Here is a 26,963-nt window from a genome sequence, read left to right as displayed (position 1 = left end):
ATAAAGTAGTGCACTATATAGGGAATAGGACTGTAGTATAAAGTAGTGCTCTATATAGGGAATAGGGCTGTAGTATAAAGTAGTGCACTATATAGGGAATAGGGCTGTAGTATAAAGTAGTGCACTATATAGGGAATAGGGCTGTAGTATAAAGTAGTGCACTATACAGGGAATAGGGCTGTAGTATAAAGTAGTGCACTATATAGGGAATTGGGCTGTAGTATAAAGTAGTGCACTGTGTAGGGAATATGGTGCCATTTGGAACTCAGCCACAGAATGAGGGGAAGGTGCCCTCTCTAAAACGCAGTGAACCACAGTATCCCTCTTCTCCCCCCAAGCTCCCTCTTCCCTCATAATGTGTGTTAGGCCTAAGGCCTGAGCTGAACCTAGGCTGAGCTGAACCTTGCCAGAGCAAATACCAATACCTTTAAGTTCCTTTCTCTCCAAAACACCAGCCTACCAGACCAGAGCCTTCTCTCTCTCCCCATCTCTCTCTATCCCGCTCCATCTCTCTCTCTCTCTCTCTCTCCATCTCTCTCTCTCTCTCCCCCCATCTCTCCATCCAGTCAAGAAAGAAATAATCACTCCAGTCCATCCCTGCCAGGAAACAAATCCAAGGGACTTTTTTTTTGGTGGGAAAAGTTTCCATTCCGTTCCATTTGAAGAAGCAGTGCTTAGCTTAGTGCTCTCAGATATCTAATGGAAAGGACAATAAAATGGTGGTTTAACCTCAGGGCAGATCTGTGGTTCAACCAAACTATTCTTTATTGACTTCCTGCTGAGCTGCTGCAAATAGCCTTCCCAGAATGCAACACACTGACAACAATAGAACTCCTTGTGAATAATGTTACAGTTCCCTTATAAGTCATTATTACTAAGGTGCTGTCTGTCTGTCTGTCTGTCTGTCTGTCTGTCTGTCTGTCTGTCTGTCTGTCTGTCTGTCTGTCTGTCTGTCTGTCTGTCTGTCTGTCTGTCTGTCTGTCTGTCTGTCTGTCTGTCTGTCTGTCTGTCTGTCTGTCTGTCTGTCTGTCTGTCTGTCTGTCTGTCTGTCTGTCTGTCTGTCTGTCTGTCTGTCTGTCTGTCTGTCTGTCTGTCTGTCTGTCTGTCTGTCTGTCTGTCTCTCTCTCTCTCTCTCTCTCTCTCTCTCTCTCTCTCTCTCTCTCTCTCTCTCTCTCTCTCTCTCTCTCTCTCTCTCTCTCTCTCTCTCTCTCTCTCTCTCTCTCTCTCTCTCTCTCTCTCTCTCTCTCTCTCTCTCTCTCTCTCTCTCTCTCTCTCTCTCTCTCTCTCTCTCTCTCTCTCTCTCTCTCTCTCTCTCTCTCTCTCTCTCTCTCTCTCTCTCTCTCTCTCTCTCTCTCTCTCTCTCTCTCTCTCTCTCTCAAAGGAGGACAGACAGAGAAATGCTGTGTGTCACGCTCTGATTGCTAAACGGAGAGACGAGAGGAGATATAAACAGTTTTAGTGAATCTGGGAAATGCTCTCTAAGGGGACAATCTCTGCCTCCATCTCTGGGTCTGAGGGGGGAGTTGTCTCAGCAGGGCTACAGGAACCTGCTAGCTACCGTAGCATCTGATCTCTGGGTCTGAGAGGGGAGTTGTCTCAGCAGGGCTACAGGAACCTGCTAGCTAGCGTAGCATCTGATCTCTGGGTCTGAGAGGGGAGTTGTCTCAGCAGGGCTACAGGAACCTTCTAGCTAGAGTAGCATCTGATAACGGTGCATGAGACAGAGGAGAGGAAGGCTCATCCCAAATAGCACCCTATTCCCTTTATAGTGCTCTACTTCTAATCAGGGCCACTATATAGAGAATAGGGTGCCATTCGGGACTCAACCAGAGGAGAGGAAAGGAGCGTTAACATGGGAACTCCCATCTAAACATTTGGATTGCCCCACTTATTTCTGCAGTTGTACATATGGCAATTAGGTCAGTAGCTCGTCAGTATCCCAGCAGAACAGAGTGTCCAATGCTGAAAAGACATGGGCTATGGGTTTTCTTTATCCAGCCACCCAGTCATCCACCTGTATATCTACTGTACATTGTGATATAAATCACTGGGTTATGATCCTCCGTCTACTGGTGGAATATCTTGTTTCTTCACTCAGTCTCTCTCTCCCTCCCCAAAACGTCACAAATGGGATCCTATTCCCTTTCTAGTGCACTACTTCTGTCCAGAGCCACTATTAAATAGGGAATAGGGTGCCATAAGAGACGTATATCCTTTGTCTCCTTCCCCAGCCGTCCCTAATTTTAGAGAGAAAATCTCAATGACTAAAACAGGGGGCAGCAGCCGACAGGAAGCAGCGGAAAAGGGAAGTAGTAAAAAAAAAAAAAAAAAAAAAAAAACAGGATTAAAACATATCAATATTTCTCTAACTGGGAAAAACAGGAAGTCAAAAGCTAAGGAGCAAGTAGGAAGTATGTTTGTGTTACCCTATAAATGTTTTTCATTACATAACAAACCCTCTGCTGCTACAGCTGCTCCTGCAACAGTTAGTTCCTGCAGGATGTCACACATGTCGGTAATGTAGGAGATACGAGCAATACCAGAACTATCATCTAACTGTCCATAAGACTTATGAACACCGTCTAGTCTGATTCAAAGAGTGGAACTCTGTTGGAGGTTCCAGAAAGATATTTACCACAGACGGGATGAAAATAAATGATTCATGTATAACTCACAAAATGAAATCAGAGAAATGGAGGGAGAGGAGAGAGACAGAGTGAAGGAGAGGAGAGAGAGACAGAGTGAGGGAGAGGAGAGACAGAGTGAGGAAGAGGAGAGAGAGACAGAGGAGGAGAGGAAAGAGAGTGAGGAAGAGGAGAGAGAGAGAGGAGAGAGGAGAGAGAGAAAGAGGAGAGAGAGACAGAGTGAGGGAGAGGAGGAGAGGAAAGAGAGTGAGGAAGAGGAGAGAGTGAGGGAGAGGATCTTTTTAACACACACACACACACTCTTGCATAGCTTCATGTCTAAGTGGCATGGTGTTTATACACACACACTCAATTGCATAGCTATCCAGCCAGCAGCTACTTTCCCTATTTTAGACATAACAAGCAAGAAGCCATTCCATAGAGGGCAGAGAGATGAGGGAGGGGGCAGAGAGAGGAGCCAGGGAGAGAGGAGGGAGGGGGCAGAGAGAGAAGATTTATGGAGAACCAAACAACACCGTAAATACAACAAATATTTATCTGATTACTACTATCCCTACTACAACTATTTACACATTGTTAAAAACACGAGAGAGAGAGAGAGAGAGAGAGAGAGAGCGCACTTCTAGAATGTACAGTATATAATTGTAGCCAGTGTCCCAAGTGCCACCCTATTCCCTATATATGGTAAGATGGCGCCCGACAGACATGGCAGCTCTGCTTCAAGCTCCTAAACAACTTTGTAGTATTTTGGGTTTTTGTGTGTGTTATTTCTTACATTACTAGCCCAGAACATTTTTTTCTGTTATTACATACAGCCGGTAAATAACTTTTGGATATCAGAGCGGAGGTAACTCACCAGCAGCATTACATCTAGGAATACGACTTTACAAAATTGGATCGTTCGTTCGTACCCCCCAGGGCAATTGAACTTATCCCAGAGGCTGCAGCTAGACGGCGCCAGCAGAGAAGAGGTATTCAGAGTAGAGGTCGACCGATTGTGATTTATTTTTTTTTACACCGATACCGATTATTGGATGACCCAAAACCCCCGATGCCGATTAATCGGCCGATTTTTTTATATTTATATTTGTAATAATGACAATTACAACAATACTGAATGAACACTTTTATTTTAACTTAATATAATACATAAATAAAATACATTTTAGTCTCAAATAAATAATGAAACATGTTCAATTTGGTTTAAATAATGCAAAAAAACTGTGGAGAAGAAAGTAAAAGTGCAATATGTGCCATGTAAAAAAGCTAACGTTTAAGTTCCTTGCTCAGAACAAGAGAACATATGAAAGCTGGTGGTTCAATATTCCCAGTTAAGAAGTTTTAGGTTGTAGTTATTATAGGACTATTTCTCTCTATACCATTTGTATTTCATAGACCTTTTGACTATTGGATGTTTTTATAGGCGCTATAGTATTGCCAGCCTAATCTCAGGAGTTGATAGGCTTGAAGTCATAAACAGTTCAATGCTTGAAGCATTGCAAAGAGCTGCTGGATAACGCAGTAAGTAAAGTGCTGTTTGAATGCTTACGAGCCTGCTGCTGCCTACCACCGCTCAGTCAGACTGCTCTATTAAATATCAAATCATAGACTTAATGATATTAAACACACAGAAATACAAGCCTCAGGTCATTAATATGATAAAATCCGGAAACTATAATTTTGAAGAAAAAAATCAAATCAAATCAAATGTATTTATAAAGCCTTTCTTACATCAGCTGATATCTCAAAGTGCTGTACGTTTATTATTTTCAGTGAAATACGGAACCGTTCCGTATTTTATCGAACAGGTGGCATCCCTACGTCTAAATATTGCTGTTACATTGCACAACTTTTAATGTTATGTCATAATTATGTCAAATTCGGGCAAATAACTTACGGTCTTTGTTAGGAAGAAACACAGTTCGCAACGAGCCAGGCAGCCCAAACTGCTGCATATACCCTGACTCTGCTTGCACTGAACGCAAGAGAAGTGACAAACTTTTCCCTAGTTAATATTGCCTGCTAACATGAATTTCTTTTAACTAAATATGCAGGTTTTTTTTTTTTTTTGTAACAGTATTTTTATTGGAGTTTCACAATTTTCACCCATATTAAGAGATACAACAACAAGGACAAGGCAAAAAAAAAACGCACTCACTTACACATATCCGTATGTATGCATGCACCCACACCCACACACACCCACACACATACATACACACCCACCATTTTCCTCTCCCCGCTCAGCGCTTCTCTCACCCCATCCCCCCCATTGCGTCTCTCAATACATACATTTAATCAAACATGAACAGAGAAAAAAATAAAAAATTATAATAAAAATAAATAAATAAAATACCAAAAAATTAAAATACATGAAAATAAAGAGCTCAGTTTAAACCAATAAGTTGAGTTCCCCACATGGAACGTACAGTGTAATTCTGAAATACATAGATCACCATTCTAAGAGAATCCTTGCAGCATAATAGCTGACACTTCAGGTTCTAGGTAATTTAGGTAAGGTTCCCATACTTTGTAGAACTGATCTGTCTTAGAATGCAATGTACATGTCAGATATTCCAGCGGTACCCATTCAAATAGTATCTTATGCCAATCTTTAATAGAGGGAACCTTATCACTAATCCACTGTAAAAGTATGTTTTTCCTTGCTGCGAAGGTGAGGATGTTGTAAAGCCTCCTCTTACCCACAGAAGTTACATGCCTACTAGGTAGACCTAACAGTAGAGAGACTGGGTCCAATTCTAGATCGACCCCTAGGATCTTTTCAATTTCTTGCAGAACACCAGACCAATATCTTTGTATTTTGGTACATGACCATAAACAATGTGTTAGGGTGCCTGTATCAGTTTTACATTTAAGACATTGAGGAGAGGAGGAAGAGGGGCTAAAAGCATGTCTGCGATTTGGGGATATATGCAATCTGTGTATTATTCTTAATTGAATTGCTCTAGTACGATTACATATAGATATTGTTTTTGCATATTTCCAAATGTCCTCCCACATCTCTTCATCAATAGTAACAGACAGTTCTTTCTCCCACACTTGTTTCACCCTCTGTGTATCGACAGCGGAAAAGGACCTTAAAGCATCATAAAGCAGACTTACAGACATTTTCCTTTGTGGGAAAAAAAGCATTCTTTCAATGACAGACATATCAGGGTTGCCAATTAAGGTGGTGCTCTTCAGAATATAATGCCTTACTTGTAGGAAACGGAAAAAGTCCTGCTTTGGGAGTTGATATTTCTCGACCATCTGCTCAAATGACAATAAAATCTTATCTGCAAATAAGTCATTTAGTCTGCGTATGCCCTTATTAAGCCAAACGTTAAAGCCAGCATCCAGCAATCCTGGAGCAAAATCTGGGTTGTTATTAAGAATTGGGGTAAGAGCAGAGGTTAGTTTGGACCTTCCCAGGAAACGTTGAACTGACTTCCATACTTTGAGTGTGTTAAGTGTAATGGGGTTGTTACAATGATCTTTTACAGACTTGAAACTTGTGAAAAACAGAAGATCCTGTAAAGGGTATTTTGAAAGAGAAGTCTCAATGTCTAACCAAATAGAGGAGTCATCGTTTGTGATCCAGTCTGAAATATAACATAGGTGGGCACACCACTGATAGAACCTGATATTGGGCAGATCCAAGCCACCCATAGAATTTGGCAGCTGCAATATTGCCATCTTAAGTCTTGGCTTGCGTTTACTCCATATAAAGGAACTTAGCCATCCATTTACATCCTTTATTACCTTATTGGAGAGTAATACTGGGATCATTTGGATTGGGTAGAGTAGCCTAGGTAAAATGTTCATTTTCAAGAGGGATATTCTACCCAACCATGAAATCGGAAGAGAGTTCCAGCGCTCCAGATCCTGTCTTATTGTGTCGAACAAGGGAACAAAATTGGCTTTGTACATTTGTTGGAATTTAGGAGTTACAGATATACCCAGATACGTAAAACCTGAGGGAGACCATTTAAAAGGGAAGGGGGGAGAAGTATTAGGTACAGAGTGAAGGTTACCAAGTGGCATAGCCTCTGATTTAGTGAGGTTAATCTTGTAGCCTGAGAATTCGCTGAATAACTCAATAATATTAATAAGAGGTGTGATTGAAGTCTCGGGATTAGAAATGAATATCAGGACATCATCAGCATACAAGCTTATTTTATGGTGAACATCGCCAATGAGCAGCCCCTGTATAGCAGGCGTTGCCCTGATGGCCTCGGCCAGTGGTTCCATAACAAGTGCGAATAGGAGGGGGGACAAAGGACAGCCCTGTCTGGTACCTCTGTGTATAGGGAAGCTATTTGACCGTAGTCCATTAGTAAGGACAGCAGCCTGAGGGTCATCATATAAAACTTTCACCCATTTTATAAAGTTGTCCCCCAGTCCGAATTTATTTAGAGCAAAGAATAGGTAAGACCACTCCACACGATCAAATGCTTTCTCAGCATCTAGGGAGAGCACAAGACCATCCATAGCACTTCGTTGGTAGACTTCAATTACATTAAGAAGCCGTCTGACATTGTTACATGACCTGCGTCCCTTAATGAAGCCAGTTTGGTCTCCTTTCACAATTAGCGGCAGTGAGTCCTCTAATCTTGTGGCTAGAATTTTAGAAAGCAATTTTCTATCCACATTCAGAAGGGAAATTGGTCTGTACGAGGAACAAGACTCCGGGCATTTTCCCTTTTTGAGAATAAGTGATATGTTGGCTTCTCGCAGCGTTTGGGGGAGCTGGTCATTTGAAAATGAGTGGTTAAACATATCACGCAATGGCTCAAGGATCAGGCCATGGAATTCTTTATAGAACTCACTACAAAACCCGTCCGGTCCTGGGGCCTTACCATTTTGCAGATTCTTAATTGCGGACAATATCTCTTCCTCGGTAATAGGGGCATTAAGGAGAGACCTCTGTTCTTCGGAGATAGTAGGGAGCTCAATCTTAGAAAAGAAGTTCTCCATTAACTTGGCTGCGTCATTTGGCAGTTCTGAGGCATAAAGATTTGCATAGAATTTCTTAAATGAGTCATTTATCAATTTATTTTCATATAAATGATTGCCATCAGAATCAGTAATAGCTGCAATTGACTGTGAGTCAGCTCTCTTTTTAGCTAGGTACGCCAAGTACTTTCCTGGCTTATCGCCATGTTCATATAGCTTTTGCTTGACAAATCTAATTTTCTTTTCAGCGTCCTGTGTTAGGAGGGAGTCCAACGTTGATCTAATGACTGATATTTCCTTTAATAGGGCAGGAGTGGGAGTTTCAATGTAGTCCTTCTCTTTAGTTCCTAATTCACCCTCTAGTGTTTTTTGCTTTTCACGCTTTTTCCGCCTCTTAGTGGCTGCGTATGACATAATCAGACCCCTGGCGTACGCCTTACAGGTTTCCCAAAGGAGTGAGGGGTTATCTGTTGATTGAGAGTTAATAGAGAAAAATGCCTTAAACTCTGTAATAAAATATGATGTGAATGTATGGTCTTTAAGAATGGTTGTATTCAACCTCCAGTGTCTTGACTGATTGAATGCCCCGTTGAGTTTTATGTCCAGGATCACCTCCGCATGATCAGATATGACTATGCTTCCTATCCTAGCGGATAAAACCGACTGCAGTGACGTCCTGGGCATAAAAAAGTAATCTATTCTAGTCTGACATCCATGAGGTGCAGAGAAAAAAGTGAACTCTCTGTTGGAGGGATGAAAAGCTCTCCAAACATCAGCATACCCCAGATCGTCACAAATAGCCGTAAGTGACTTAGCTTGAGGAGAGAGTGAGGCTATACCACTGGGAAGCTTATCAATAAGGGGGTTCAACAAACAGTTAAAATCTCCTCCAACCACTGCAGTGTCTGAGTTTAATTCTGAAAAGTCTAGAAATACCTTAGTGAGGAAGTCAGGGGGGAAGTAAATATTCATTATGGAAATGCTCTGCCCTTGTAAAGTACCATTAATTATAACAAAGCGACCCAATTTATCTTTCACACACTTCAAGACCTTAAGTGGTAGGTTCTTTTTCACAAGAATTGCTACACCTCTACTTCTGGATGTAAATGATGAGAAAAACACTTGACCATACCCCCCTTGTTGTAATTTCAGATGCTCCTTATCATTCAAATGAGTTTCTTGTAATAGGGCAATATCAATATTTTCTTTTTTCAAAAAGGACAGTATCTTCTTCCTTTTAATGGGGTTATGGCTCCCTCTAATGTTCCATGTACATATACGTAATCTGTTACCTGCCATTGCGCTTTGACCATTCAATATCCAGACTGAATTCTACTGTAAAAATGGGGTGGTACCTTTTTCCATGTGTTGAACTCTCCTCTATCTCACTGAGCGTAAACAAACGATATGAACCCTGAACTCGAACTATACTAAACCCAAAAATTAAACATGAAAAGATCCAAAAGGGGGTTTTCCCACTAGCTAACATGCAGGGGATTTCAACTCTCCAATGTAGACTCTTAAGTCCGCATTGCCACTCAATAGCCTCATCCTTTATATATGTGGAAATTAAAATCAATAGAAGATTGAGGCTATTCCACCTAAAACCAAGCCTGGGCACCAATATAGGTTCACACATATCTCAGTCTGAGCTAAGGCGGCAGTTACTTTAGCAAGAAAAATAATAACAATACGAATGTCACTGAACAGGAGCACATGAGAACTTACACCCCTGTTTCATGATCAGATAAAAAATAAAATAAGACGTTATCCAATGCTGCGGAGGTGCAGCTTAAGGTTATTTACCCGAGAGAGTCAATAAACGCAGCAGCCTCTTCAGATGTGTAGAGTTTTTTAGGCGATCCGTTGACCATAATCTTCAATGTGGCCGGGTACAGCAGTGCGTAGTCGATCTTCATTCTCTTGAGTCGGGCCTTCACCTCATCAAACGCTTTGCGCCTTCGTTCAACTGCTGTGGAATAATCATTGAAGAATGAGACCTTTGGACCTTTACGTTGACTACCATCAGAACCGATGTTTCTAGCCGCATCCATGACGCGCTGCTTGTCGGTAAAGTTGTGGAACTTTATAACCACTGGTCGTGGGCGCTGATTGGGACCAGGTATCGGTGCTTGAGAGCGATGTGCTCTGTCTAGCTTCACCCGACCAGCCTTAGTGTCCATTTGTAGGTAGCCAGGGATCCATTCCTCAAAAAATTTTACTGAACGTGTCCCTTCAGAATTTTCCGGGAGTCCCACAACACGTATATTGCATCTGCGTCCTCGATTATCCAAGTCGTCAATGTGCTCCGCCATTTCGCGCACCTGTTTCTCAAGTGCTTTTATCTTAGTGTCCATGGATGTAGTTGAAGTTTCCACAGTAGCAATTCTTCCTTCCGCCTCATCAACACGTTTGACAACCCTCTGTAGTTCAGCTGAATGGCCTGCTATTGCTTCCAGGACCGTTCTTATCTTAACATCGATCACTTTAGTAATGTTATCCGTCATCCTTTGAATCACCAGGTCCATTGTGCCTGGATCTGTAATGCTGTTAGATTCGCTAACGTTAGCTAGCTCCTCCTGCACATCTACATGGATGGCGGTTTTGGTCGACTTCTTAGTAGCTCTGTTGGGCATGTTGTCGGGGATTTTTGAGAAATAGTCGCCAAGACTCATTGTAGGGTAACTTATTTAGCCAATTCTACCACTTTTTCAAGCTAGGAGATTAATGAAAGAATATAAATTTACGAATACCGCGTGAGCTCGCTGAAACACCGTGTTCTCTCTACGGCGCCATTTTGTTCCCTAAATATGCAGGTTTAAAAATATATACTTCTGTGTATTGATTTTAAGGAAGGCATTGATGTTTATGGTTAGGTACATTTTCACGAATGCCCTTTTATTAAATCATCACCCGTTTGGCGAAGTTGAAGTAGCCTGTGATTCGATGATAAATTAACAGGCACCGCATTGATTATATGCAACGCAGGACAAGCTAGTTAACCTAGTTATATCATCAACCGTGTGTAGTTAATTAGTGGTTATGTGAAGATTGATTGTTTTTTATAAGATAAGTATAACGCTAGCTAGCAACTTACCTTGGTGTCACGTCCTGACCAGTATAGAGGATATTTGGTTATTGTAGTTTGGTCAGGACGTGGCAGAGGGGAGTTGATGTATGTGTATGGGGTTTGTCACTGGTCTATGTCTGTGGTTCTATGTATAGTTCATTGGGGTTGGACTCCCAATTGAAGGCAGGTGTGTTGAGTTGCCTTTGATTGGGAGTCCTATATAGTAGGGTGTGTTTGTCTTTGTGTTTTGTGGGTAGTTGTTTTTGCACTGTGTTTAGTATAGCCTGCAAGACTGTTGTACTGTCGTGTTTCTTGTTTAGTGTGTTTGCACCTGACAGGACTGTTGGCTGTCGGTTTTCTTTGTTTTGTATAGTGTTCTCTGTTGCTTTATTAAATATAACGAACACTAACTCCGCTGCACCTTGGTCTTCTTCTCTCCATGACGACAGTTGTGACACTTGGCTCCTTGCAGCCACAAGGTCATTTTGACGCTGCACTCGCATAACAGGTGGTCAGCCTGCCACGCAGTTTCCTCGTGGATTGTAATGTAATCGGCCATAATCGGTGTCCAAAAAAGCTGATTACCGATTGTTATGAAAACTTGTAAATCGCTGGCAGGGACTACAGACAATCACGGACTGCAAAGGGAAAACCAGCCACGTCGCGGACACCGGCATCTTGCTTCCGGACAAGCTAAACACGTTCTTCACTCGCTTTAAGGATAACACAGTGCCACCGACGCTGCCCGCTCCCAAGGACTGTGGGCTCTCGTCTGTGGCCGACGTGAGTAAGACATTTAAGAATGTTAACCCTCGCAAGTCTGCCGGCCCAGACAGCATCCCTAGCTGCGTCCTCAGAGCATGCGTAGACCAGCTGGCTGGAGTGTTTACAGACATATTCAATCTCTCCCTATCCCAGGCTCCTGTTCCCACATGCTTCAAGATGTCCACCATTGTTCCTGTACCCAAGAAGGCAAAGGTAACTGAACTTAATGACAATCGCCCCTGTAGCACTCACTTCTGTCATCATGAAGTGCTTTGAGAGACGAGTCAAGGATCATATCACCTCCAACCTACCTGACACCATAGACCCACTTCAATTTGCATTCCGACCCAGCAGATCCACAGACGATGCAATCGCCATCACACTGTACACTGCCCTATCCCATATGGACAAGAGGAATACCTATGTAAGAATGCTGTTCATTGACTACAACTCAGCATTCAACACTATAGTACCCTCCAAGCTCTTCATTAAGTTCGGGGCCCTGGGTCTGAACCCCGCCCTGTGTAAACCGGGTCCTGGACTTCCTGACGGGCTGCCCCCAGGTGGTGAAGGTAGGAAACAACACCTCCACGCCTTCAACTCGATCATCAAATTTGCAGACGGCACAACAGTAGTGGGCTTGATTACCAACAACGACGAGACGGCCTACAGGGAGGAGGTGAGGGCCCTCAGAGTGTGGTGTCAGGAAAACAACCTCTCATTCAACGTCAACAAAACAAAGGAGCTGATCGTGGACTTCAGGAAACAGCAGAGGGAGCACGCCCCCACATTGAAGGGACAGCAGAGGAGAAGGTGTAAAGCTTCAAGTTCCTCAGCGTACACATCACTGACAAACTGAAATGGTCCACCCACACAGACAGTGTGGTAAAGAAGGTGCAACAGAACCTCTTCAAACCTCAGCAGGCTGAAGACAAATCTGGCTAGGCCAATTAGACCCTTACAAACTTATACAGATGCACCGTTGAGAGCATCCTGTCGGGCTGTATCAATGCCTGGTACGGCAACTGTACCACCCGCAAACGCAGGTCATCAAGGACATCAACCACCTGAGCCACGGCCTGTTCAGTCATCAGACTGTTAAATAGCCATCACTATCCGGCTACCACACGGTTACTCAAAGCCTGCACATTATAGGCTGTTGCCCTACAGTTGAAGTCGGAAGTTTACATACACCTTAGCCAAATACATTTAAACTTTGTTTTTTCCCAATTCCTGACATTTAATCCTAGTAAAAATTCCCTGTCTTAAGTCAGTCAGGATCACCACTTTTATTTTAAGAATGTGAAATGTCAGAATAATAGTAGAGAGAATGATTTATTTCAGGTTTTATTTCTTTCATCACATTCCCAGTGGGTCAGAAGTTTACATACAGTCAATTAGTATTTGGTAGCATTGCCTTTAAATTGTTTAACTTTGGTAAAACGTTTCGGGTAGCCTTCCACAAGCTTCCCACAATAAGTTGGGTGAATTTTGGCTCATTCCTCCTGACAGAGCTGGTGTAACTGAGACAGGTTTGTAGACCTTGCTCGCACACGCTTTTTCAGTTCTGCCCACAATTTTTCTATGGGATTGAGGTCAGGGCTTTATGATGGCAACTTCAATACCTTGACTTTGTCCTTAAGCCATTTTGCCACAACTTTGGAAGTATGCTTGGGGTCATTGTCCATTTGGAAGACTCATTTGTGACCAAGCTTTAACTTCCTGACTGATGTCTTGAGATGTTGCTTCAATATATCCACATCATTTCTCTTCCTCATGATGCCATCTATTTTGTGAAGTGCACCAGTCACTCCTGCAGCAAAGCACCCCCACAACATGATGCTGCCACCCCCATGTTTCACGGTTGGGATGGTGTTCTTCGGCTTGCAAGCCTCCCCCTTTTTCCTCCAAACATAACGATGGTCATTATGGCCAAACAGTTCTATTTTTGTTTCATCAGACCAGAGGTATTTTCTCCCAAAATTATGATCTTTGTCCCCATGTGCAGTTGCAAACCGTAGTCTGGCTTTTTTATGTCGGTTTTGGAGCAGTGGCTTCTTCCTTGCGGAACGCCTTTCAGGTTATGTCGATTATAGGACTCGTTTTACTGTGGATATAGATACTTTTGTACCTGTTTCCTCCAGCATCTTCACAAGGTCTTTTGCTGTTGTTCTGGGATGGATTTGCACTTTTCGCACCAAAGTATGTTCATCTCTAGGAGACAGAACATGTCTCCTTCCTGAGCGGTATGACGGCTGCGTGGTTCCATGGTGTTTATACTTGCGTACTATTGTTTGTACAGATGAACGTGGTACCTTCAGGCGTTTGGAAATTGCTCCCAAGGATGAACCAGAGTTGTGGAGGTCTCCAATTTTTTTTCTGAGGTCTTGGCTGATTTCTTTTGATTTTCCCATGATGTCAAGCAAAGAGGCACTGACTTTGAAGGTAGGCCTTAAAATGCATCCACAGGTACACCTCCAATTGACTCAAATTATGTCAATTAGCCTATCAGAAGCTTATAAAGCCATGACATCATTTTCTGGAATTTTCCAAGCTGTTTAAAGGCACAGTCAACTTAGCGTATGTAAACTTCTGACCCACTGGAATTGTGATACAGTGAATTATAAGTGAAATAATCTGTCTGTAAACAATTGTTGGTAAATGACTTGTGTCATGCACAAAGTAGATGTCCTAACCGACTTGCCAAAACTATAGTTTGTTAACAAGAAATTTGTGGAGTGGTTGAAAAACGAGTTTTAATGACTCCAACCTAAGTGTATGTAAACTTTCGACTTCAACTGTACATGGAACCACTGGCCACTTTAATAATGTTTACATACTGCTTTACTCATCTCATATGTTTCTATAGTTTCTTAGTCAATACCACTCCGACATTGCTTGTCTTAATATTTATATATTTCTTAATTACATACATTTTACCTTTTAGATGTGTGTCTTGTTGTGAATTGTTAGATGTTACTGCACTGTTGGAGCTAGAAACACAAGCATTTCGCTACACCCACAATAACATCTGCTAAATATGTGTATGTGACCAATAAACATTTGATTTGATTTGATAGGGCCTATAGGGCTCTGCTCAAAAGTAGTGCACTATTTAGGGAATAGGGCAGTAGTATAAAGTAGTGCACTATATAGGGGATAGGGCTGTAGTATAAAGTAGTGCACTATATAGGGAATAGGGCTGTAGTATAAAGTAGTGTACTATATAGGGAATAGGGTGCCATTTGGGATACAGCGTGTCCTGCTGGCTGGAACAGGCCAGGCTGTTGAAACCATCAGATCCTTGAAGTATTCTGGAAACGTAGTTGGAGGTTATTACAGTGGACTGCAGCAGAACGAGCAAACCTTGACTCAGACTTTGTTTGTTGTGTCCCAAATGGCACTCTCTGGCCTATTTAGTGCACTACATTGACCAGGGCCCCATAAGGTTCTGCTCAAAATTATAGTGCTCTGTAAAGGGGGAAAGAGTGCCATTTGGGATGCACTTTCTGTTTTCACAGACAGACATGTTCTCAGGGTGGGAATGTGGTCCCACGGTAGGCTAGCCTGGTTAAACCACACTGACTGCTGGGTTCAACATTCAGCCTTCTGAAACCAGGAAGCTAGGTAGTCCCAACAGGACTAATGGGATCAACATTCAGCCTTCTGAAACCAGGAACCTAGGTAGTCCCAACAGGACTAATGGGATCAACATTCAGCCTTCTGAAACCAGGAACCTACGTAGTCCCAACAGGACTAATGGGATCACCATTCAGCCTTCTGAAACCAGGAACCTAGGTAGTCCCAACAGGACTAATGGGATCACCATTCAGCCTTCTGAAACCAGGAAGCTAGGTAGTCCCAACAGGACTAATGGGATCACCATTCAGCCTTCTGAAACCAGGAACCTAGGTAGTCCCAACAGGACTAATGGGATCACCATTCAGCCTTCTGAAACCAGGAACCTAGGTAGTCCCAACAGGACTAATGGGATCACCATTCAGCCTTCTGAAACCAGGAACCTCGGTAGTCCCAACAGGACTAATGGGATCACCATTCAGCCTTCTGAAACCAGGAAGCTAGGTAGTCCCAACAGGACTAATGGGATCAACATTCAGCCTTCTGAAACCAGGAACCTAGGTAGTCCCAACAGGACTAATGGGATCACCATTCAGCCTTCTGAAACCAGGAACCTAGGTAGTCCCAACAGGACTAATGGGATCACCATTCAGCCTTCTGAAACCAGGAACCTAGGTAGTCCCAACAGGACTAATGGGATCACCATTCAGCCTTCTGAAACCAGGAAGCTAGGTAGTCCCAACAGGACTAATGGGATCACCATTCAGCCTCCTGAAACCAGGAACCTAGGTAGTCCCAACAGGACTAATGGGATCAACATTCAGCCTTCTGAAACCAGGAAGCTAGGTAGTCCCAACAGGACTAATGGGATCACCATTCAGCCTTCTGAAACCAGGAAGCTAGGTAGTCCCAACAGGACTAATGGGATCACCATTCAGCCTTCTGAAACCAGGAACCTAGGTAGTCCCAACATGACTAATGGGATCACCATTCAGCCTTCTGAAACCAGGAACCTAGGTAGTCCCAACAGGACTAATGGGATCACCATTCAGCCTTCTGAAACCAGGAACCTAGGTAGTCCCAACAGGACTAATGGGATCACCATTCAGCCTTCTGAAACCAGGAACCTAGGTAGTCCCAACAGGACTAATGGGATCACCATTCAGCCTTCTGAAACCAGGAACCTAGGTAGTCCCAACAGGACTAATGGGATCACCTCGTCCAGACATGACAGGCCACTCACATTTTGTCATCTGTAACAACTATAGGCGATAGGCCAATTTAATGTTAGTGATGGAGCATTTCTCAATGTGTCCATTCATCAGTAATGCCTCATCATCATCCTCATCATCATCCTCAACAACAGGGTCTGTACAAAACAGGCTCTGTTATACACTGGAGTATATGACACGCCCCCTCTGACCTAACAGCGATGTCATCCATAATGCTACTGCTGCGGGAGAGAGGGAAGAGGAGGAGAGAAGAGGAGGGAAGAGGAGGAGGGAAGAGGAGGAGGGAAGAGGAGGAGGAAAAGCAGAGGAGAGAAGAGGAGAGAAGAGGTGAGAAGAGGAGGAGAGAAGAGGAGAGAAGGGGAGGAGAGTAAACAGAGGAGAGAAGAGGAGGAGAGAAGAGGAGGAGAGTAAACAGAGGAGAGAAGAGGAGGAGAGAAGGGGAGGAGAGAAGAGGAGAGTAAACAGAGGAGAGAAGAGGAGAGAAGAGGAGGAGAGTAAACAGAGGAGAGAAGAGGAGGAGAGAAGAGGAGGAGAGTAAACAGAGGAGAGAAGCGGAGGAGAGAAGAGGAGGAGAGTAAACAGAGGAGAGAAAAGGAGAGAAGAGGAGGAGAGTAAACAGAGGAGAGGAGGAGAGACGAGGAGGAGAGAAGGGGAGGAGAGTAAACAGAGGAGAGAAGAGGAGAGAAGAGGAGGAGAGTAAACAGAGGAGAGAAGAAGAGGAGAGTAAGAGGAGGAGAGAAGAGGAGGAGAGTAAACAGAGGAGAGAAGAGGAGGAGAGTAAACAGAGGAGAGAACAGGAGGAGAGAAGAGGAGGAGAGTAAACAGAGGAGAGAAGAGGAGGTGAGAAAACAGAGGAGAGAAGAGGAGGAGAGTAAACAGGGGAGAGAAGAGGAGGAGAGAAGAGGAGAGAAGAGGAGAGAAGAGGAGGAGAGAAAACTAAATGTTGGCACATTCACACAGACTTCAACATTAATGTTTGTCATTGCCCTTCAACCTTGGGACTGTGGGACAAATACAGCTTTCTCAAACAGAGTCCCAGCCCATATGCTGTCCAGCCCTGGTGAAATCCAATCCAAGAGTTTTATAAAGGCCTTATTCACATGACTACAGAGTTGAGGGCAGAGAGTAGACTGGCACAATGATGCTCTTTCATTTATATTTCTGTTCATTTACTACTAATGATGAAGAGGAGGGAGGTATAGGTTGGCCGGATTCTGTGAGTTGACTTTACTAATGATGAAGAGGAGGGAGGTGTAGATTGGCTCTTGTTTCTGTGAGTTGACTTCACTAATGATGAAGAGGAGGGAGGTGTAGGTTGGCTCTTGTTTCTGTGAGTTGACTTTACTAATAATGAAGAGGAGGGAGGTGTAGATTGGCTCTTGTTTCTGTGAGTTGACTTTACTAATGATGAAGAGGAGGGAGGTGTAAGTTGGCCCGTTTCTGTGAGTTGACTTTACTAATGATGAAGAGGAGGGAGGTGTAGATTGGCTCTTGTTTCTGTGAGTTGACTTCACTAATGATGAAGAGGAGGGAGGTGTAGATTGGCTCTTGTTTCTGTAAGTTGACTTCACTAATGATGAAGAGGAGGGAGGTGTAGGTTGGCCCCTGTTTCTGTGAGTTGACTTTACTAATGATGAAGAGGAGGGAGGTGTAGATTGGCTCTTGTTTCTGTGAGTTGACTTTACTAATGATGAAGAGGAGGGAGGTGTAGGTTGGCCCATTTCTGTGAGTTGACTTTACTAATGATGAAGAGGAGGGAGGTGTAGATTGGCTCTTGTTTCTGTGAGTTGACTTCACTAATGATGAAGAGGAGGGAGGTGTAGATTGGCTCTTGTTTCTGTGAGTTGACTTCACTAATGATGAAGAGGAGGGAGATGTAGGTTGGCCCCTGTTTCTGTGAGTTGACTTTACTAATGATGAAGAGGAGGGAGGTGTAGATTGGCTCTTGTTTCTGTGAGTTGACTTCACTAATGATGAAGAGGAGGGAGGTGTAGATTGGCTCTTGTTTCTGTGAGTTGACTTCACTAATGATGAAGAGGAGGGAGGTGTAGGTTGGCCCCTGTTTCTGTGAGTTGACTTTCCTAATGATGAAGAGGAGGGAGGTGTAGGTTGGCCCGTTTCTGTGAGTTGACTTTACTAATGATGAAGAGGAGGGAGGTGTAGATTGGCTCTTGTTTCTGTGTAGGATACAAATCCCCAGCACCATCTTCTCTCTCTGGGTGATCTCTCTGTGTCAATGTGTGGGAATCTACTGTCTGTAACATCTAGACTATAAATGGTTTCGATTACAAGGTATACAGCTTATGTCAGAATTTACTTTTCATAGCAGGTCAAGAGAACTTAAGCAGAAGGTTAGGATAATTAGGTTGTTAGAAAAGGGGTTAGGGTTAGGTAAAATGCTAAAAAAAAACTATTTGACATAAACTGTCTGTATCCCATTTAGACAGAACCGCTATAGGAAGGTCTGGGGCAGGGTTGGAGAGGCGCGACCCCGCCCTGTCTGACTCGCGTGTATTGATCCTGAATGGCTGAATTATGTAACACTGGCACATCTGCAGACAAATGCATTTTTTTTAGGCCCATTCTGGAGATAATGGTAGCCCATCCCGGGGTTAACGGTAGCCGTTTCGAAAATAAAGGTAGCCCATTCCGGGGTTAACGGTAGCCGTTTCGAAAATAAAGGTAGCCCATTTCGGGGATAACGGTAGCCGTTTCGAAAATAAAGGTAGCCCATTACGGAGATAACGGTAGAGCATTTCGGAGATAACGGTAGAGCATTTCGGAGATAACGGTAGCCGTTTTGAAAATAAAGGTAGCCCATTTCGGAGATAACGGTAGCCCATTTCGGAGATAATGGTAGCCCATTTCGGAGATAACGGTAGAGCATTTCGGAGATAACGGTAGAGCATTTCGGAGATAACCGTAGCCCATTTCGGAGATAACGGTAGAGCATTTCGGAGATAACGGTAGCCCATTTCGGAGATAACGGTAGCCCATTTCGGAGATAACGGTAGCCCATTTCGGCGATAACGGTAGCCCGTTTCGAAGATAAAGGTAGCCCATTTCGGAGATAACGGTAGAGCATTTCGGAGATAAAGGTAGCCTGTTTCGGAGATAACGGTAGCCCGTTCTGGAGATAACGGTAGCCCGTTTCGGAAATAACGGTAGCCCATTTCGGAGATAATGGTAGCCCGTTGGAGATAACGGTAGCTCGTTCCGGAGATAACGGTAGCCCGTTGGAGATAACGGTAGCCCGTTGGAGATAACGGTAGCCCGTTCTGGAGATAACGGTAGTCCTTTCTTTGACTTAACGCTACTCTCTCTAGATCTGTTGTGTTACCGTCGGTATTCTCTCTCTAGATCTGTTGTGTTATAGTCGGTATTCTCCGCTAGATCTGTTGTGTTACCGTCGGTATTCTCCGCTAGATCTGTTGTGTTACCGTCGGTATTCTCCGCTAGATCTGTTGTGTTACCGTCGGTATTCTCTCTCTAGATCTGTTGTGTTACCGTCGGTATTCTCCGCTAGATCTGTTGTGTTACCGTCGGTACTCTCCGCTAGATCTGTTGTGTTACCGTCGGTATTCTCCGCTAGATCTGTTGTGTTACCGTCGGTATTCTCTCTCTAGATCTGTTGTGTTACCGTCGGTATTCTCCGCTAGATCTGTTGTGTTACCGTCAGTATTCTCTCTCTAGATCTGTTGTGTTACCGTCGGTATTCTCTCTCTAGATCTGTTGTGTTACCGTCAGTATTCTCTCTCTAGATCTGTTGTGTTACCGTCGGTATTCTCTCTCTAGATCTGTTGTGTTACCGTCGGTATTCTCCGCTAGATCTGTTGTGTTACCGTCGGTATTCTCTCTCTAGATCTGTTGTGCTATTTATTCTTGGCTCCGTGTTTCTCTGTCGACAGACCAAAAGAATGTAAACAATGCCCAGAGTGACTTCTGCATTGTGAAACATGTTAAAGTTTAACCAATACAAAGTGTATTCAGCTGCTTCACTCCTATCCTTGACGTAGCGTAACGCCAATATTTCATAAATAGCATCACCGTATCGTGCGTGTTTGATGAAAAGATATGGCTTTTCTTCTGCCGACGGAATGAGTTGCCCGCAAAAAGTAACTTACAATACATGTTTCCGTCATCGGCAGCTGTCTGATATTTGTGTAAGGCTGGATTACATATTGATTATCTAGTTTGGGTTAAAAAAAACACACATGTGAAAAAGACAAAACGTGTCTTTATAAAGGAATTAAAACTCTTAACATCGTTTTACAGTTACCATTAAGTTTGGGATCCGTTTTCCGCCGGGATCGATCCTTTCCCCGCAGCCGAGAGAACGTCCGTTTCAGCAGGGGTTCAGCCATGGCTGAAACCCCGTGTGTGTTTTTTCCCTACTCGGAACAAGCGGACTGGGAAAGCGGGTTAATTCCTCATCCTTGTCCTCGGTCCATCTGTAAAAGGACTGTTGTGTGAGCCCATCTCTGTCTGTGGAACTTGGTCAATGCTCTCTGAGCTTGGCCCTACATCCAGGTCTCTCGTCTTGCCAAATTTCACAGGAAACGAATTCCTGGGATTCTTTCCCAAACTTCTATTTTTTTTTTTTTAAACCACCTCTAGTGCGAGAGAGTTGAGCGGCAGGGAATACGCAAGTGCTCATGGGAGATGTAGTTTCAGCGAAGGCATGGTTAAAACTACAGTAGGTTTCATGCATTGTAACAACGCAACACTTACTCTACATCTCATAGACAATGACCTATGGCCTTTTCCACTGTAATTAAACATGGAGCAAATGAATAACTATGTAATAAGCTTGTAATTACATGGAATAATCTTTGCTATGTCTGTGATATGTGGTTGTTTTATCTACTTTAGTTGAATGCCCTGCACTGTAAGAAGCCCTGGATAAAAGTGCCTGCTGAATGACCTAAAGGTTAATAAAGCCAGTAGGTCCTTCTAACCCTGATGTGAGACTATGGTAATGTGAGGACTCTATCATGGAGAACTGCTTCCCTCTGCTGGCCCTTCTGGAAATCATTCTATATGTTTTACCATGACCAAAGAATTAGGCAACAGACCTGGACTATATGCAACCCATATATATATATACATATACAACTCATACCACTGAACTGAGGAAGTTAAGCTAGGATATTACCTAGTCTTTACTTCTGTTGTTATTATTACGTTTAGGATTCTCAATACATCGTGCAGACAGGAATTAGTATCTCTCCGGGAAGCAGAAGGACAGAGGGTTGGGATTAACGAGTCATGGTGTAATTCTAGGAACATACAAGTCATTTTGTTCAACCCGACCTAGAATACCTCACAATTAAATGCCGACCATATTATCTCCCAAGAGAATTCTCCTCCGTCATCGCCACGAACGTTTACATCCCCCCCCTCAAGCCGAAACCTCGACGGCCCTCAAAGAACTTCACTGGACTTTATGCAAACTGGAAACCACATATCCTGAGGCTGCATTTATTGTAACTGGAGATTTTAACAAAGCAAATCTGAGGACTAGGCTGCTGAAGTTTTATCAACATATTGACCGTCTCTCGACCACTGCTATTCAAACTTCCGGAATGCTTACAAGGCCCTCCCCCGCCCTCCTTTCGGCAAATCTGACCACGACTCCATCTTGCTCCTCCCGTCCTATAGGCAGAAACTCAAACAGGAAGTACCCCGTGCTTCGTAAAATTCAACCGCTGGTCTGACCATTCAGAATCCACGCTTCAGGATTGTTTTGATCACGTGGACTGGGATATGTCCCGGGTAGCTTGAGAAAATAATTTAGATGCATACACGGATACGGTGACTGAGTTCATCGGGAAGTGTATTAGGAGATGTTGTACCCACTGTGACTATTAAAACCTACCCTAACCAGAAACCGTAGATTGATGGGAGCATTCACGCTAAACTGAAATCGTAAACCATCACATTTAACCACGGCAAGGCGACTAGTAATATGGCAGAATATAAACAGTGTAGTAATTCACTCCGCGAGGGAATCAAACAAGCTACATGTCAGTAGAGATAAAATGGAGTCGCAACTCAACGGCTCAAACACGATGACGTATGTGGCAGGGACTACAGACAATCAAGGACTACAAAAAGAAAACCAGCCACGTTGCTGAGACCGACGTCTTCGCTTCCGGACAGGCTAAACAACATTCTTCGCACGCTTTGAAGATAACACCACCGAAGCAACCCGCTACCAAGGACTGTGGGCTCTCCTTCTCCGTGGCCCGACGTGAGTAAAATATTTAAACGTGTTAACCCTCGCATGGCTACTGGCCCAGACAGCATCCCTAGCCGCGTCCTCAGAGCATGCTCAGACCAGCTGGCTGGTGTGTTTACGGGCATATTCAATCTCTCCCTATCCCAGTCTGCTGTCCCCACATGCTTCAAGATGGCCACCATTGTTCCTGTATCCAAGAAGGCAAAGGTAACTGAACTAAATGACTATCGCCCCGTAGCACTCACTTCTGTCATCATGAAGTGCTTTGAGAGACTAGTCAAGGATCATATCACCTCTACCTTACCTGACACCCTAGACCCACTTCAATTTGCTTACCACCCCAATTGATCCACAGACGTTGCAATTGCCATCACTCTGCACACTGCCCTATCCCATCTGGACAAGAGGAATACTATGTAAGAAGTCTGTTTATTGACTATAGCTCAGCATTCAACACCATAGTACCCTCCAAGCTCATCATTAAGCTTGAGGCCCTGGGTCTGAACCCCACCCTGTGCAACTGGGTCCTGGACTTCCTGTCAGGCCGCCCCCAGATGGTGAAGGTAGGAAACATCACCTCCACTCTGCTGATCCTCAACACTGGGGCCCCACGAGGGTGTGTGCTCAACCCCCTCCTGTACTCACTGTTCACCTTTGACTGCGTGGCCAAGCACACCTCCAACTCAATCATCAAGTTTTCAGACAACACAACAGTAGTAGGCTTGATTACCAACGATGACGAGACAGCCTACAGGGAGGAGGTGAGGGCTCTGGGAGTGTTGCGCCTGGAAAACAACCTTTCACTCAACGTCAACAAAACAAAGTGTAACGTCTGCTTCCAGCTCACACTCTCAAACACATAGATCCCCTAAACGCAGCTCACTCTCCAGATCCCAATCACCTGAATTCTAATCACCTGTTCACACATCTGTATGTCATTATCACACACTATTTAGTTCAGTTCTTTGCACCCCCATCATTGTGAGGTATTGTTAGTTTTGTGACACACGTTTTTCTGAGCTCTGTATTTCCGGTAATTTACTCCTCCAGTGTATGATAGTTTTTGCCTGCCTCACTAACGATGCCTTTGCCTATTCCCTGCCTGTAATTTAGCCTATCAAATTTCCTGTTATCTACCTATTGCCTGATCTGCCGGACTACGTTACTAGCCTTTTCCCTGCCTGTACTGTTGCCCTTTTGGACCCCCTGTGTATGATCTTCTGCCTGCCCCTGGACACAGCTACCTTTCTCCTCCTGTGGTCCTTTGCAATAAACACCTGCTCTCTGTCTCCCCTCGTGTTCATTACACAAATGAGATGATCGTGGACTTCAGGATACAGCAGAGGGTGCACCCCTGTATCCACGTTGACGGGACCGCAGTGGAGAAGGTGGAAAGCTTCAAGTTCCTTGGCGTACACATTGCTGACAAACTGAAATGGACCAACCACACAGACAGTGTGGTGAAGAAGGCGCAACAGAGCCTCTTCAACCTCAGGAGGCTAAAGAAATGTGGCTTGTCACCTAAAACCCTCACACATTTTTACAGATGCACAATTAAAAGCATCCTGTCGGGCTGTATCACCGCCTGGTACGGCAACTGTACCACCCGCAACCGCAAGGCTCTCCAGAGGGTGGTGCAGTCTGCCCAACACATTACCGGTGGCAAACTACCTACCCTCCAGGACACCTACAGCACCCGATGTCACAGAAAGGCGAAAAAGATTATCAAGGACATCAACCACCCGAGCCACTGCCTGTTCACCCCGTTATCATCCAGAAGTCGAGGTCAGTACAGGTGCATCAAAGCTGGGGCAGAGAGATTGAAAAACATCTCAAGGCCATCAGACTGTTAAACAGCCATCACTAGCACATTAGAGGCTGCTCCCTATAGGCATACAGACTAGAAATCACTGGACACTTTAAGGAATGGAACACTTGTCACTTTAATAATGTTTACATATCTGGCATTACTCATCTCATAGGTATATACTGTTTTCAATACTATTCTACTGTATCTTAGTCCGTTCCGCTCTGACATCGCTCGTCCATATGTATATAGTCTTAATTCATTCCTACTTAGATGAGTGTGTGTATTGGGTATATGTTATGTAATTTGTTAGATATTACTGCACTGTCGGAGCTAGAAGCACAAGCATTTCGCTACACCCGCAATAACATCTGCTAATCACATGTATGTGTAACGGCTATCGTAGAGAGGGGACCAAAGCGCAGCGTGTTGAGTGCTCATGATGATAATTTATTATAACTCAAAATACTGAAGCAAAATAACAAAGAGAAAAAACCGACAGCGCACAGTTCTGTCAGGTACATAGACTAAACAGCATACAACTGCCCACAAACACAACTGGAAAAAAAAAACTACTTAAATATGATCTCCAATTAGAGACAACGAGGACCAGCTGCCTCTAATTGGAGATCATCCCAAAAAACAACAACATATAAATAGAAAAACTAGAACTAAACATAGAAATAGAAAACATAGAAAAACACTACTCTACCATAGAAAATAACATCTTACTATAGTCAGGACGTGACAGTATGTGACCAATACAATTTGATTTCATTTGTTGATCTATAGGGCTGTATAATAATCTATAGACTGTATAGTTCTCCAGGTATGTGTTGATCTATAGACTGTATAGTTCTCCAGGTATGTATTGATCTATAGACTGTATAGTTCTCCAGGTATGTATTGATATATAGACTGTATAGTTCTCCAGGTATGTATTGATCTATAGACTGTATAGTTATCTAGGTACAGTTGAAGTCGAAGTTTACATACACTTAGGTTGGAGTCATTAACACTTGTTTTTCAACCACGCCACAAATTTCTGGTTAAACTATAGTTTTGGAAAGTCGGTTAGGACATCTACTTTGTGCATGACAGAAGTACATTTTCCAACAATTCCAGTGGGCCAAAGTTTACATACACTAAATTGACTGTGCCTTTAAACAGCTTGGAAAATTCCAGAAAATGATGTCATGGCTAAAGAAGCTTCTGATAGGTTAATTGACATCATTTGAGTCAATTGGAGGTGTACCTGTGGATGTATTTCAAGGCCTACCTTCAAACTCAGTCCCTCGTTGCTTGACATCATGGGAAAATCAAAAGAAAATCAGCCAAGACTACAGAAAGAAAAGTGTAGACCTCCACAAGTCTGGTTCATCCTTGGGAGCAATTTCCAAACGCCTGAAGGTACCACGTTCATCTGTACAAACAATAGTACGCAAGTATAAACACCATGGGATCACGCAGTCATCCTACCGCTCAGGAAGGAGATGCGTTGTGTCTCCTAGAGATGAACGTACTTTGGTGCGAAAAGTGCAAATTAATCCCAGAACAACAGCAAAAGACCTTGTGAAGATGCTGGAGGAAACAGGTACAAAAGTATCTATATCCACAGTAAAACTAGTACTATATCCACATAACCTGAAAGGCTGTTCAGCAAGGAAGAAGCCACTGCTCCAAAACCGACATAAAAAAAGCCAGACCACGGTTTGCAACTGCACATGGGGACAAAGATCATAATTTTGGGAGAAAATACCTCTGGTCTGATGAAACAAAAATAGAACTGTTTGGCCATAATGACCATCGTTATGTTTGGAGGAAAAAGGGGGAGGCTTGCAAGCCGAAGAACACCATCCCAACCGTGAAACATGGGGGTGGCAGCATCATGTTGTGGGGGTGCTTACTTCCAAAGTTGTGGCAAAATGGCTTAAGGACAACAAAGTCAAGGTATTGGAGTGACCATCACAAAGCCCTGACCTCAATCCTATAGAACATTTGTGGGCAGAACTGAAAAAGCGTGTGCGAGCAAGGAGGCCTACAAAGCTGACTCAGTTACACCAGCTCTGTCAGGAGGAATGGGTCAAAATTCACCCAACTTATTGTGGGAAGCTTGTGGAAGGCTACCCGAAACGTTTGACCCAAGTTAAACAATTTAAAGGCAATGCTACCAAATACTAATTGAGTGTATGTAAACTTCTGAACCACTGGTAATGTGATGAAAGAAATTAAAGCTGAAATAAATAATTCTCTCTACTATTATTCTGACATTTCACATTCTTAAAATAAAGTGGTGATCCTAACTAACCTAAGACAGGGAATTTTTACTTGGATCAAATGTCAGGAATTGTGAAAAACTGAGTTTAAATGTATTTGGCTAAGGTGTAAGTAAACTTCCGACTTCAACTGTATATGTACAGTATATCTGCAGTGCTTTACTGTAAGATCAAGGATGAATAGTCGCCAAATAGTTCAATCCTAAAACTATTCTGTTAAGAATTAGAGAGAACAGAAGGTAGCTACCCCTCTCATCTATTGTAGACTAACATGGTGTTTACCTGTCAGATGATACTCAGTGAGCTAATCATATTCACAGTACCATTAAAAACACAAGGCCTACCCTGCCTGTCCTTCAGGACAACTACAGCACCTACCCTGCCTGTCCTTC

General features: G+C 43.5%; 1 protein-coding gene across 1 annotated transcript in view; it reads right to left on the bottom strand.

Moving 5' to 3' along the window:
- Positions 1 to 20,830, bottom strand: part of LOC106577370 (rho GTPase-activating protein SYDE1) — a 196,267-nt gene extending 175,437 nt beyond the window's left edge. Inside the window, exon 1 of the mRNA XM_082964999.1 lies at positions 20,527 to 20,830. Within this exon, the coding sequence (XP_082821125.1) occupies positions 20,527 to 20,611 (85 nt within the window). The 5' untranslated portion in view covers positions 20,612 to 20,830. The remainder of the gene's footprint in view (positions 1 to 20,526) is intronic.
- Positions 20,831 to 26,963: the final 6,133 nt, after the last annotated feature.

This window comes from Salmo salar, chromosome 18 (genome assembly GCF_965601325.2).
Source record: "Salmo salar chromosome 18, fSalSal1, whole genome shotgun sequence".
Taxonomy (NCBI): domain Eukaryota; kingdom Metazoa; phylum Chordata; class Actinopteri; order Salmoniformes; family Salmonidae; genus Salmo; species Salmo salar.
This window is presented reverse-complemented; position numbering and strand designations above follow the sequence as displayed.